The following is a 14,244-nucleotide window of genomic DNA, read 5'->3' on the forward strand; positions in this document are numbered from 1 at the left end:
GAATTTTAAAATTAGTCCAGGGATTGTTTAAAATTAATTTGAGAACCAGAGGTTAACCATTCCTCAGCAGGGACTACTCAATCACAATGTGAGTACAGAGTAGCTGCTGACAATACTTAAAGGATTCATCAGCAAAAGCATATTGTCTGTATTACAAGAAGTAATCATATCGTTGTCAGACTTAAAGCACCTTGTACATGACTTTTTAAGAAGAATATTAATATCCATACAAAAAACAACATGATATAAAAACAAGCAATACTGTCATAATTATTCTTAAAATTCATTAGGAGACATAGGACACATTGAAATAATAAACACAAATTCAATGAAAATTTTAAAAACCCTGAATTTGAATATTGAATTTGAATGGTTGTGTTTGCATTGTATTTTGTGTTCATTGTTATTTTCAGAACATGATCAATGCATGAGGATGGTGTGTGAAATAGTTTCTGAAGTTATTTAATGATATGTTAAGGAATATCTACATTTATACAGTCTGACCATTACAACTGGCTCTTTAAGTCAACCGTAAGTCTGATGTAGCCCTTAGTGAAAATGTGTTTGAGACGCATGTACTAGAGAAAAATTCCATATGTCATAGGATAGGTTTGGAGATGCTGTTGGATTGCAATTCTCAACATTCCTCACTATTGACTATGCTGAGATATATAGTCCAGCAACACCTGGTAGACCACATGATTTCCACTTCAGTTGGGCAGGGGAATAGAACACTGAAATTGAATGAACTATGCTATAGATTACCTAATTCAAGCAAGTAACATTTTAGTAACCAATTTTCCATTTGTGACAGTCCTGTTAGGAGGAAAGAATCTCTTAGTAGCTCTAAAATTATTCTTTATAGCAGCTTACGCTTTTGATACTACTTTCTGAGTACAGTATACTTAAAAGTAGCTTTTCTGTGTAAAAGAACATTATTTGACCATAAATACCTCGTTTCCCCAAGAATAAGACATCCCCCTAGTAGAGGTTTTGCTGAATGACTGAATATGGGGCCTCCCGAAAGTAAGATTTTGTTTGGAAGCATGCCTGCCGAACAAAACACCAGAGCATGCAGGATCGGTAAATGTACGTACCATAGATTGTTGTATATGGAAATAATGGTAGCAACAAGAAATTCTTGATAAGATTCAAAATTTGTCTGGTTATGCTGGTTTGTGATGACAACTAACTGTACATTATATAATAAATGTTCATTTTTTGCTCAATAATAAATGTGAATCCTTTTTAATGGAAAAAATACAACATCCCCTGAAAATAAGACCTAACACATCTTTAGGAGCAAAAATTAATATAAGACACTGTCTTATTTTCGGGGGAACAGATTAAGCATGTATACTGTTTCTGTTAAGGTGTGTTTCTGATAAAATATGTTTATTTAATTGAATGGCCTGGATAATATATTCTATACAGTACTATATTTCTGGTAGTTGAGAAAGTTTGAGAAAGGCTCTCATTATAAATAATGTGAGTGATAGCTAAAGAAATAATTAGATTGCTTATAGCAAAACTTCAAGCTTTATAAATAAGTAGAGCGTGAATGTTCTTCAGCTTCTATGAACAGGCAAATAAGATGGCTAAAGGGGTATCAAAAGTCTTTTCCATTAAACATACATCTTAAAATGCCATTTTGGCTTTATTTATGTTCTACATTTATTCGCTAGAGTTTGATCCTATGTTAATGATCTCGTTAATGCAAACTTGCATGCTTTTAATACTTGCGAATGACCCCGACTGTTCTTGCATGTGTGCATGCACGTGAGTACAGCGCACTCTCAATTCACAGGAAAATAGGACTATTCCCTGAAAGGTATGCACCAAATAAAAGGATATGTCTGTCAACCATCTTTACTTGTCATTTTAAACTAGATGGCTAGCTAAGAATTGTAATCCTCTCTAATGATGAACTCTGGTGATCGGGTGTCTATTGGTTTTAGAAGCAAACTGGAAATAACTCTAAAATAAGACTATTGTTTTTACATGCTTGGGAATGCCCTGACTGTTCAGAAGTATATAAAGCCCTATGAGGTTCCCAAATCTTTGTAATATTGAGAACATAGGGAGGGAAAAGTACTGCAATTCACTTATTATTTAGAGAACGTGGAAATTTTCACTGAATGTCAAATATAGGAAATCCTTTTTAAGCCTTTGTTTCTTGAGGTGGATGTGCAGCTGCCAAATGATTTACCAAACCTGGATTTCTCTGTATGGAAAATTTTCACTTCTATCCTAGAGAAGGAAAATCAGCAATGGAACAAAGGCAATGGAAACTGAACAGTCTGCGTGAGTTATGTCCTCAGTTGAGGGCACTTGACCCCTGTAATACTGAAGGTGTAAATTGAGAAGAAGAAGATTTCCCTGTAAAAAAAAACCCAACAAGAGGGGAAAGTGTCTGAATTCAGAATGGTTAGTTGTGACAGAGTTTATATTTCTAGTTTGTTTGGGTTTTTTTACTCAGTTGCCCATAAACTACTTGTGTTACAGCAATTGCCATAAAGGAAGTCTTTCCCTATTTTAGAATTAATACTGTGAAAGTACAGTAGTTCAACAGGCACTGAACTAGAAAAGAATATTGTTAAATTATACATTTTTAAGGGACAGCAGGAACAGTGTAGATTTGGATTTCCTGACATGGATCTTGTGGACCAAGGGTGGTTCCACACAGCCCTTTAATATGGGAGTAATCACGTTTTAAAAACATGATTGTGCCCGGGTTAAAGTCCACACATGCCCCAGAAAAAAAGTGTGTGCTTTTCTGGAGCAAGTATTCAGATGCCCTGCTGGGCTTTCCAATAGGGCATCGAGGTAGAAAACAAAACCCCCCACAAAAGCCCTAAAAAGTAAAAATAACTTACCAGTCGTCACTAGGCCTTGCAGCACACTTCTTGGAATGTACCAGTTACTCACAAGGAAGCCAGAGGAGGAAGAGCGATTTGGGCCCCCTTGCTTCCTCGGCCTAATTGGTTCATTCCAGAAAGTATGCTGCAAGGCCTAATAGTGGCCAGTAAGTTTTTTGTTTTGTTTTTTTTTACTTTTTAGAGCCTTTTTTGGGGGGGGGGATTAGGGGTTGGGGGCAATTTCGTACTTTCTGGGCTCCAGGAGCCTAGAAGGTGCAAGATGGGTGTAGGCACAAGTCCCAGGGAAGTCCCAGGATTCCCCGTGGACCTGTCCGTACAGGGCTCATAGCCTATCAGACCCGGGTCTTTCACAAAGGTGCGAGTCTAATCGGGTATCTAATTAATTTGGGATAAAGCAGGATTTTCCTGCTTTGTCTCAAATTAATCCTCTTTTACTGGAAGCGTTGTTGGACACCCTCCATTTTGAACTGGGAGCTCCTGGGATAAAGGTACTGTCTGGATGGGCCCTAAGTGTGCAAGGTGTTGCTACCAGAGAAATAAGGACTCACCTGTCAATGATAGAAGACATTTGGACAGTCTGGTATTACTTCATCTGGATGTCTGTCCAAAGCCCTGTCTTGAAGCCCCCGTGAATCTCGGAGCCTCTCAATATTTCCTGGAATTAGGGAATCAAATCCAGTGCAATTAGTTTGTCTTCATGCTCAAAGGAAACACCTAGAACCATTTCAAGATTATTTTTTCAAGATTAGTTTTAAAAAATCATTGAAGGCAAAGCTTATTTATTTATTACAATGTTGTCATTGTATATGAAGAACTGTAGCTACAAGTTAACCATTGAGACTGTAGCTTTCAGTGCTATAATGTTATTTTTCTTCATTTTCAAGTGACCTTGATATTGAAACAGTATCATATTGCTAGTGACCATCATGCATGAAACTAAACAAATGCCCATTTTGTTTTTTGAGAAATAGAATATCTATGAAACACAAAAGAAGAAAACAGAGCAGGTCTCTGAATATGCTTGTGACTGATGAGGTGGAAAGGATTCTTCTGTAGACTAATGTTCCTTTTTGCCTTATCAATTTAAACAATGGTTTAAGACAAAACCCATCAAACATTAGATAAGCATTTTAAGTTAATGGGCCATATAGTCCTATCATTTGGCAAACACACGGATCTTGTATTGCAGCCTATTTTTATAGTAACATCAGTTATTAATAGGCATATTATTGCTGACAGAGGACGTAGCTAAATATGTGAATTTGTTAGCCAGTTTTGGGTCATTAACTATAGAAAGCCTGTGAACATAATGGTTTCTGTTCACATAGGAAGCCTTCATTAAGATGTATTATTCTTCTGCTGATGTGACCATCACATGCTAATATATATGCACTCTGCATTTAGTATATATAAATTTGTTTTTTTTAACGAGTGGCTCTTCATAGGGGTCGAGTTAACAAATTTGAATTTGCACAGCCAGAAAAAAATGTTACTGTGGCAACATGAGGCAACACTGAAAACTGCATATTAGATGTTCAAATACAATACTCCTAGATTTGGGGTGTCTCTGTAAAGAGAGTACGTACAAGGATCAACCACTGCTTTACTTTAGATTACCTGGGTTCCTACATTAGTTTGTTGTATACAGAGATAGTTGAACATATTTGAAGGTTGGGTGAGGGGGGGGGCACGATGGAACAAAAAGATGAAAAATACCGTTCCCCTTCCACTCTCACATACCAACATACAGAGAAATTGCAAGCCAATGTCCTGGCCTTAATTTCTGAGCCCTATTAGTAACTCCTTTTAGAATCTTGACATAGTTTACTCATTTACATTTTTCTCTGTAGATTGAGAGCAGTATTAATCAATGGTAAGATGTGTTCTTTGATTTTGCCAGACTTACACATAGCTGTGAATAACACACTGCCTTATGGGTCTCTCATTCATAAGAGTCGTCCTAAGTCACAGCAAACGCAGTAGTTAACAAGACATACTTTTAAATTGTAAACCTTTAGTTCTGAGAAACCAATGGAACATAAACAGAGTCGAGTGTCTCCAAGATGCTCGGATGTTTTTGAAAACTACATAAAAGGTTAGGTAGAACATGTACTACAGTGTAAGAAGAGTAGTAGCAACAAGTTCAGGAAACTGCCCATTTTTGTAATATTACAGAAAACAGAATTCAGACCAGGGGAACAGAAAAGATCACAAACTATTAAAACAAATATATCGTGACAATAAGGAATTTAAAAAATGGAGTTTGGCAAACATATTCCCCACCCCCACTCCCAAAACAAAGTTCAACAATGATGATGATGATGATGATTTTTCATCAATGATGATGATGATGATGATGATGATGATGGGACTCGGGGTGGCTTGCATTGGCCGTGCCCAGGTCATTACAGAAAGTAAAATTAAAACACATCAAATAAAATACAATGATACACATAAACATAATAAAATAAACAATGACATTCAAAACACAATTTAAAAACCTGAGCAAACTTCATAAAAGCGAGCTGGGCCAAAGTGCATTGGAGTGTATATTGTAAACTGGAAACAGAGGTAGGCAACAAAAGTGCTACAAATAATAATAATAATAATAATAATAATAATAATAATAATAATAATAATAATAATAAAAAAACTTTATCTATACCCCGCCACCATCTCCCCAAGGGGACTTGGGGCGGCTTACATGGGGCCATGCCCAGGTCATTGCAGACAGTAAAATTAAAACACATCAAATAAAATACAATGATACACATAAACATAATAAAATAAACAATGACATTCAAAACACAATTTAAAAACCTGAGCAAACTTAATAAAAGCGAGAAGTACTTCTTTAAATATATTAGAAGCAGGAAATAATCTGTAATCCAAGGACTTGAGAGGACAGCTATGAAAGAACTAGACAAAATCTTGAAGCATCAGAATCAAGATCTGACTAGAGTAGTTCATGATAGGGTGAATTTATGGTATTGTCACCTCATTGTTGACATGGCAGCAGTTATTTATTTCTTTATTTAGGCAATTTTTATCTTTGCTTTCGTCACTCAAGGGTCCAAGGTGGCTAATAGTACATTTATAAAATACAAACAGTACAAACGTTAAAAACAATACATAAAAAGCCAGATATTTGAAAGTGCTGAAAACAGTAAAATCTGTGTATTAGCATAAAACTATAAAATCTTAAAATCAAAGGTTCCTAAAAGCCATCCAAGTGCCACAATATCTATCTATCTATCTATCTATCTATCTATCTATCTATCTATCTATCTATCTATCTATCTATCAATAAATCCAATCAGATAAAGACTTTCTTAGAAAATAATGTTTTAAGACTTTTTCTGAATCCAAGGAGTGTATGGCAGTTCTAATCTCTCTCAGGAGGGCATTCTACATTAGGGGCACAGCCTTGGAAAAGGAACTTTTCTTTGAAAGCTTGAGGTATAGATTGGAAGAGGCTATTGTTGACAACAGAATCTCCTTGCTGGATCTGAGAGATCTCCGAGGAATGTATTGGAGGACACGCTCTCTCAGGTAACTTGGACCGAAGCCGTGTAGGACTTTAAAGGTCAGAACCAGCACCTTGAATTGGGTCTGGAAACTGACAATTAACAATAACAGCAATATGAAGTCATGTGATGAGTCATGGGCCATGTAGTCCCGTTCATGGCACTGTAGTCCCAGATGAAGAGGAGAACTTGGGTTTTTCACCGTCTCAGTCAGAATTGGAACCTTCCCAGCCAGATTTGGGAACCTTGCACCTGCAAGAGATTTGTCTTCCAGAAGTCTGTCAAACAAGCCCTGAGCCTAAATCTCCTGTGTTTTCTCGCCACGAGTTTTGTAAACAACAGAGAGGAGTTCAAGCGGCCTCTCGCAGGAGTGCTAGGATAGCTGCTAAGAATTTAGCTGATTAAGCCTGTTTTCCATGAGAAACTTTAAGGAGTCATGCATCTGGACTCAGAGATTAGCTTTCGTTTCTGGTTCCCCAGTGAACTGTTCTTTGGTGGGAAAACTAGACCCTATTTAGGTGTTTTACCCACAAAGGGATCTTGCGGAGTCAATTCGTCAGCTACTGGAGTAAGTTGTGTGTGGACAGCGCGCTCCGTTTCCAAGCCTCGTTCCTGTTTCAAGCCTTGTTCCTGATTCCAAGCCTTCGCTCCTATTTCCAAGCCTTCGTTCCCGTTTCCAGCCTTGTTTACCTCCACGGACCTTGCCTTGTTTCCAGGACTCAGCCTTGCTTTGTTTTCCGGATTTTGCCAAGTAATTCCACGGATCTTGTTCTCGCTCCTCGTTCCTTGTTGCCTTGTATCAAGCCTTGTTTCAAGTTATTTCCTAGCCTTGCTCAAGTTCATGGACTAAAGGACCTTGTCATCTCCCCTCACTTTGCCTGGCAAAGTGAGTGTTTCGGTTATTGGATTACAACTTTGGACCTTAATATTTCATATTGGACATTGTTTTCTTGGACTAATTTTGACCTTTCCTGAAAGGTCTACTTCTGGACTATTTCATACACTTGCTTTCATTAACTTTATATATTTCCTTAATAAAGATATTAGATAGATTCTGGCCTCTGTGTATGGTTATTGGTGCTCTGCAGCCTGGGTCGTGACAAGTCATAGGATTAGTGTAAGGGTGAATGTTTTGCCCAAATGGCTGAATTCAGTATGGAATGGTGTGCACAGGGCTGCATGCTGCCTGACTCGTTTAACAGATATGAATTTATATATCAGGGATGTGATTAGATGGGACTGTGACAACTTCATCATGTGCCACAGCAGCCCTGTGCTCAGCTGCTTCCTACACTAGTTTCTTTTTCAAATGGTGTGTGTGTGCACATAATGCACGTTGAAGCAGTCTTTTCTTATACTAAAAAGGTAAAGGTTTCCCATTGACATTTAATCTAGTTGAGTCCGACTCTGGGGGTTGGTGCTCATCTCCATTTCTAAGTTGAAGAGCTGGTGTTATCCGCAGACACCTCCAAGATCATGTGGTTGACATGATTGCATGGAGCACCATTACCTTCCTGCCGAGGCGCTACCTATTGATCTACTCACATTTGCATGTTTTCAAACTGCTAGGCTGGCAGAAGCTGGGGCTAACATCGAGAACTCATCCCAGTCCCCAGATTCGAACCGCCGACCTTTTAGTCAGCATGTTTGGCAGCTCAATAGTTTAACCCACTGCACCAGTGGGGGCTGCACTACTTATACTTCCAGTTCATAAATTGTTGGAATTGAACCCCACACTGCTCAAGACTGCAGTCCTCAATGAGGAGTAGTTAGTTATCTTAGAAAAGGCTGAAGGAAATCCCTTCCCCCTGACTTCTGAATGACTATTGGAATGTATCTATTTCTTCCCTCCTCTGTTTCTGCTCTCATTCTGATTGGTTATGTAGAATGGGTAGTTTGCAGGTGCATGCCTTTTGTCTTTGACTTTCTGTTTTTACATCTTAGTGTGTGCTGTATGTATTGAGACCTCTCTCTGCTTGTGTGTCAGGGGAGATGTAGTGCTCAGAGATTTTTCCCTCTTTTGAACCCTAAAGAGATGAAGTTAGAGTAGCTCAGACCCATTTATTTACTATTAAGAAATTATTAAGTTATTATTTTTGTAAATGAACCTTTTGTCCAGGGGTCTCCAAACTGAAGCCTGTGGGCCGGATATGGCCCTCCAAGGTCATTTACCTGGCCCCTGTCCTAAACTTTAGACATAGGGTTGACCTAAGTCTGAAACAACTTGAAGGCACACAACAACAACAATCCTAATTTTGGACTATTTCATCATAGTCCGCCCCCCCCCCCCCCCAAACAGTCTAGGGGACCGTGAACCGGCCCCCACATTAAAAGTTTGAGGACCCCTGCTTTTGGCATTTAAAGATTGAACTCTGGATCTTTGCCTCCTAAGCTCTAAATTCATTTACAGTCACAACACTTCATTCTTAGTTTGCTGTGAGCTGAATGCTCAACTATAAGCATCCAGTATTTTGTATTTTGGATGCTCTGCTGTTGTTTTTGGGAGTTTTTCCTAACAAATCCTAACATAAATGCTAGGGAATTTATTGATTGCTACACCCATCCGTTGTTTCTAATGCTAATTGGCTTGGTGTTAGGGAAGTGGATCAGCTTGGAAGGGTCAACCAGCCATATACTTATGAGTGTTCATATGTTGATTAGAGAATGAGTTTTGTATGGATTGATGTGTGGTTATACAATATAAGTCAGAAAAGGGTTAAATATGTATTTTGTGCAAATTAGAGTTTGCCTGAGGGTTGCCATAAGGCAAAAGGTATACAAAAAGAAGCTGAGAACAAGATCTGAGAGTTTAGGATTTAAATAAATGTATCTCCTCCAATACTACTTCTATCAGAATAGCACTGGGATTGCTTTGGTTACACTGACATATCCCTGAGCCCCCTTCTACACTGCAGAGGAGATAATCTGGATTTTATATGTAGAAGGGGCCTGAGACACTGAGGCTGGCAGATCTCCATCTAGTATAAAACAATCATTAGATTGTGCTGCTGGGTTTTCAGAAACTTCTGTAGCTGCAGCAGTAGATAAGGATGAATATGTTTTCTGGAAATATAATAAAAACATTCAGAGAGCTAAGCTTTCCCTTCCTGTGTTGGTTTATGAGTAACATTCATGGGTGAAGCTATTAAAATAATCAGCAACTTCAACAGTGATTTTTTTACTAAGGTGTTTTACACTTTTAATATATGTCTTTCCTCTCCTTAGGGAAAATGGATTTTCTCACAGAATCTTACCAGCTGCAAGAAAATGCCAGAAAATAACTGGCTAAACAGCAGACATAAGTGAACATATTAGAAACAATACTTCTTTACAACGATGGGAAGTGTGAATATTAGGAAACATAATTTAAACAGCTTTGGCACCCTTCTGATATGGATAAACTCTGTGCTAAACAGCAATCTTTTGCTTGCCTCTATAAAGTATCCTATGAACATTTTTCTGTACTGTGATAATTGATTATCGAACTTGGACATTAATCTTCTAGCATTTTTGGGTTTGTTTTAGGAAACAATTTTTTTGAGTCTGCTTTGTTTTTGAAGGAAACTTGTTTTTATAATTATTGTTTCTTTCTGTAATATATATTAATCCTAAAATCAAGGCTGGATATCCCAAGATCCGATTCCAGATTATCTGTTTTGAACTGGATTATATGAGTCTACACTGCCAGATAATCTGGGATAAGCAGATAACTGGGATCGGATCCTGGGATATAGGGCAGTGCAGATCCAGCCCAAATTAACTAGGCGCTGTTTCTTATGGGCCCTCCAGGCAGACCCATGATCAATTTCAGTTTTCTGCATTAAAATGGATTATATGAGTCCCCACTGGCTAATAATCTGGGATAAACAGAAAACCTGGGATCAGATCCTGGGATATAGAGCCTGTCTGGAAGGGGCCTATGTCTGTTTATGGGTATTAGTACAGATTTTTTTTTTACCTCAAAGTAATACAGAAGCTTTCATTAGGAAAAGGTCATACTAGCACTGGAGTAGAGTCTAGTGGGGGATCCTGAAAGAGCATTTTTTTAGCCTGCATATAAGCACATGAAGTGAATGAGTGATACAAAGCAGCAGAGAAAGGACCATATGAATCCCAACTGGGAAAATATTATTTCAGACACAATCTGTCAATTTAGATAAAACTGAAATAATTTTCTATTAATATTAGTAACGTAATAAATGATTTGTAAGCCACAGAAATACAGCATGTACAACATGATATTGCTTCCTGGTTGTTTTTTTCTTACAGACTCAGCCTCTTCACTTCCACAAGCCTAGCCCTTCATTGCTACGTGCCCAGAAAGTGGATAATTTAAGGTGCGAAATTCAGGACAAGCATGAGTCTGACTTCCAGGAAGCTCTAGTTACTATCAAAGAGCGAGTTAAAGAAGTTGAAGGCCCTGACATCAAAGAGAGTCTCCAAGACCAGATCCGCCAGTGGTTCATTGAATGCCGGTGAGGCACTAGATATGTCATTTATTTCCACTGATTCCGTTTGTGTGCTGCTAGATATAGGACAAACATATAAGATATTTGAGACAAATGTTTCTTATACAAGCTAGAGTCCAGAACATGTCTTTTCTTTTCTTTTTTTTTGGGGGGGGGGGTCATAATTTCTCCATATATTCATGGTAGCTTTTGCAATGGAAACTCAAATCCAAAAATCCACAGCAATATGTCAATTCCTTTTGTTTTGCTCATCTCCTACCATTTCTTTTGCAAAATGGGGACTTACTTTTGTTCTGCTCCCCCCCCCCCGCCATTTCACCAGTTCATTTGCCAGTGTCTAGTTTGATGTTTAAAATACCTAAAATATTTTAAAGAAGTTTTTAGAATGTTTTCAGACAATTTGCATTTGTTTTGTGTAATGCTAATTTAGGACAACTGTAACATTAATTTCATGAAAAATCTCTTTGTTAATCTTAGAAAAAAACTGTATACACTTGTGCAGCAAATCTAAAACTTTTTTGAGTAATGTCTTGTTTTAATTGAAATGGTAAGCCTTTGAGTTGTATTGTTTCAGGTGTGGGGTCAAGTTATTGAATGCTTAATCATATATTTATAAAACACACTTTTCTTCCTGCACATAGAAAACAGGCATAATAGATAAACATCCTTCTCATTGACACTTATATGCAGGTGAAACGTTTTATGGAGGATCATTCAATGCAAACTAGCTGTCATACTACAGGGTGAATGCGGTTACTTCTAAAAAACACCCACTCAATGTGAAATTCCATAGTATGTCTCTATAACATTTAGTATCATAAAAAGACATTTAAAATCCATTAGCATCGTTAACATGCACTGGAAGGAGGAATGTTGTCTGGCAAAGTGTACAAATATATTCGAAAATTCCTTTTTTTTCCAGTTAATCTGAAAGGTGCTATTGGATTCCTATGTTGTATTTTAATGATAACACAGACATAACACCAGCATCTGAATTCTTGCTTACTCAACAACATTGGCCAAGTCACACTCTCTCGACTTCAAAGGAAGGCATTGAAAAAACATTGTGAACAAATTTTGCCAAGAAAACCTCATGTTAGGGTCACTATAAAAGTCAGAAACAACTTCAAAAGGCACAGTGAATCCTCAGTCTACATGGGGCTATCTTTGGACTTTGAAACTTTCATGTGCAAACTGATGTGACCAGAGACTGCTGTTTGTTGCTACTTACAGAGAACATCTAACTCCCTTGCTACAGTAGTTTCACTGGCCAATAGTTCGTTTTCAGGAACAAGTGCAGAGCTCTGGTTATGATTTATAAAACCCAATACAACTTGGATCCATACTGTCTGAAATCCTGTTGTTTCCTTATATAAACTAAATTTAGTTTTGAGATTAGCTCATAAGAACCTTGCAGCTGGTGTCCTTTCTCTCGGCGCAATGTCTTATGTGTCAAGATGTTCTTGCTTTGTCAAGTATGCAAATAATGATGAGCATTTTCCACATGTCTACCTGGTACTAATATGGACCTATTCTATCGACAGTGGAACTCTCCCCCCCGGGCCGTGGTGGAGGCTCCTTCTTTGGAGGCTTTTAAGCAGAGGCTGGATGGCCATCTGTCGGGGGTGCTTTGAATGCGATTTCCTGCTTCTTAGCAGGGGGTTGGACTGGATGGCCCATGAGGTCTCTTCCAACTCTACTATTCTATGATTCTATGATTCTACAGAGTTATTTTCTTTGTTACCGCAAAATTGGAAGTGATAAGCATTTTGAACATTTTTAAAGTGCTGTGTAAATACAGAAGGGTTATTGTAATAACCAAAATTATGATCTTCATGTTGTTGTGTATTAGATTTTAATGTAAAGGAAAGTTTCTTGGTCTTAATTGAAACAATTGCTGTGAATAATTCTTCAAAATAGGTCATCTTACATCAGTCCCAAATAACTTAACATTATAAAAAATATCTCGTTATATTTCTAATATACAAAGGTTCTGCAGAATACAAACATATCTCAAGAAAGATATAAGTATGAATTGAGTAAACATAGATTTAAAAAAAAAGATTGTGGAGATTAGTAGACAATAAATGCTTCTAACATTATGGGGCCTTTGGCAAGAACGTATTAGTCTGAATTTCATGGCAAGTTTATTGTGTTGCTAAAATGCCTTGGGGACCCCTACATTGGTTTTGCTGACCTAATATCAAAGTATCGAAGCAATAATAACTTTCAAGAACACATTATGCAGTTATCTGACTGATTAATTTTTAGATTTAAACATCTTTCTGGAATAGGTTTAACTGTAAATTGAAACCGAGTCTAATGTCAACACACTTTTTTGAAGATTCTGTAGAAAACAGAATAATCTAAATGAGGAAAGAGATCGGAGGATAGAGATATTTTCCCCCTATACTACAATATAAAACAATAGGTCTTTGTAGTGCTTGGATGTCTGTTTCACTTTTCACACTCTTCAGGTATTTTGTCTCTAAAAATAAACTGAATCTTTAGTCTTGACCTGAGACTTGACCTGTACCTGAGAACACCAGATTGTATCTATACATAATTCAGCTATATATTTTAAACCAGTTATTTGTTTCTTCTTGGGATATTTCTACAACAAAATGAAATGTGTACTCTTTCTACATACAACGGCAATAAGATTTATTTTAAGTAGTTTTCACTGAATAATGGGTGGAAGGGTGTTTCCCAGGAAGTTTATGTGGTATTCCTCAATAAGAAGCTCTGTAATGACAGATAAGCTTGCCCACCACCACTATTGATGTACAGTAACAGGCAAAATGAAATCTGTACTCAGACATATCCTTAGTTCATGATGGATGATTATGGCCCCATCTACACTATCATATGCTACAGTTTCATAATGCGGTTTACCTGCATTGAACTACATTAAATGACAGTGTAGATGTATAATGCAGTTCAATGCATTTAAACTGCAGTATGAAACTGGAGTATGAAACTGAGTGAAGCTCAGTAGGTCTGACAATGGTCAATGTTGTGAAGCATCTGCCAAGACTCACTGACCAGAGAAACCATTTCACAAGTACAGTCAGCAGCATCTGTTAAGCCCATATAGTCCAATTCATGGAAGTGGGTGATTACTCTTCCTGTTACTCTTTCCAGCAATAACACTGAGTGAATTCATATTTTCCTGAATGGTTGGGTCAGTATACACACACACACAAACAGCACCAGATGCCAAGTTTCCCACCACCTTAATCACCTTTCATATTTTAAGGAAAGGGAGACACTTTATACCATCAGGAAGTGAGATTTCACCTCTCTTTCTGTCTCTGTAATAATTGAATTTCAAAAAAAATTGGCTTATTGTAAAAAGTAGAATTGATG

General features: G+C 37.5%; 1 protein-coding gene across 1 annotated transcript in view; it reads left to right on the forward strand.

Moving 5' to 3' along the window:
• Positions 1-14,244, forward strand: part of iqca1 (IQ motif containing with AAA domain 1) — a 109,714-nt gene that overhangs the window by 15,156 nt on the left and 80,314 nt on the right. The window contains exon 6 of the mRNA XM_008114078.3: positions 10,676-10,881. Coding sequence (XP_008112285.2) covers positions 10,676-10,881 — 206 coding nt within the window. The remainder of the gene's footprint in view (positions 1-10,675; positions 10,882-14,244) is intronic.

The sequence above is a fragment of the Anolis carolinensis genome, chromosome 1 (assembly GCF_035594765.1).
Source record: "Anolis carolinensis isolate JA03-04 chromosome 1, rAnoCar3.1.pri, whole genome shotgun sequence".
Lineage (NCBI taxonomy): Eukaryota > Metazoa > Chordata > Lepidosauria > Squamata > Dactyloidae > Anolis > Anolis carolinensis.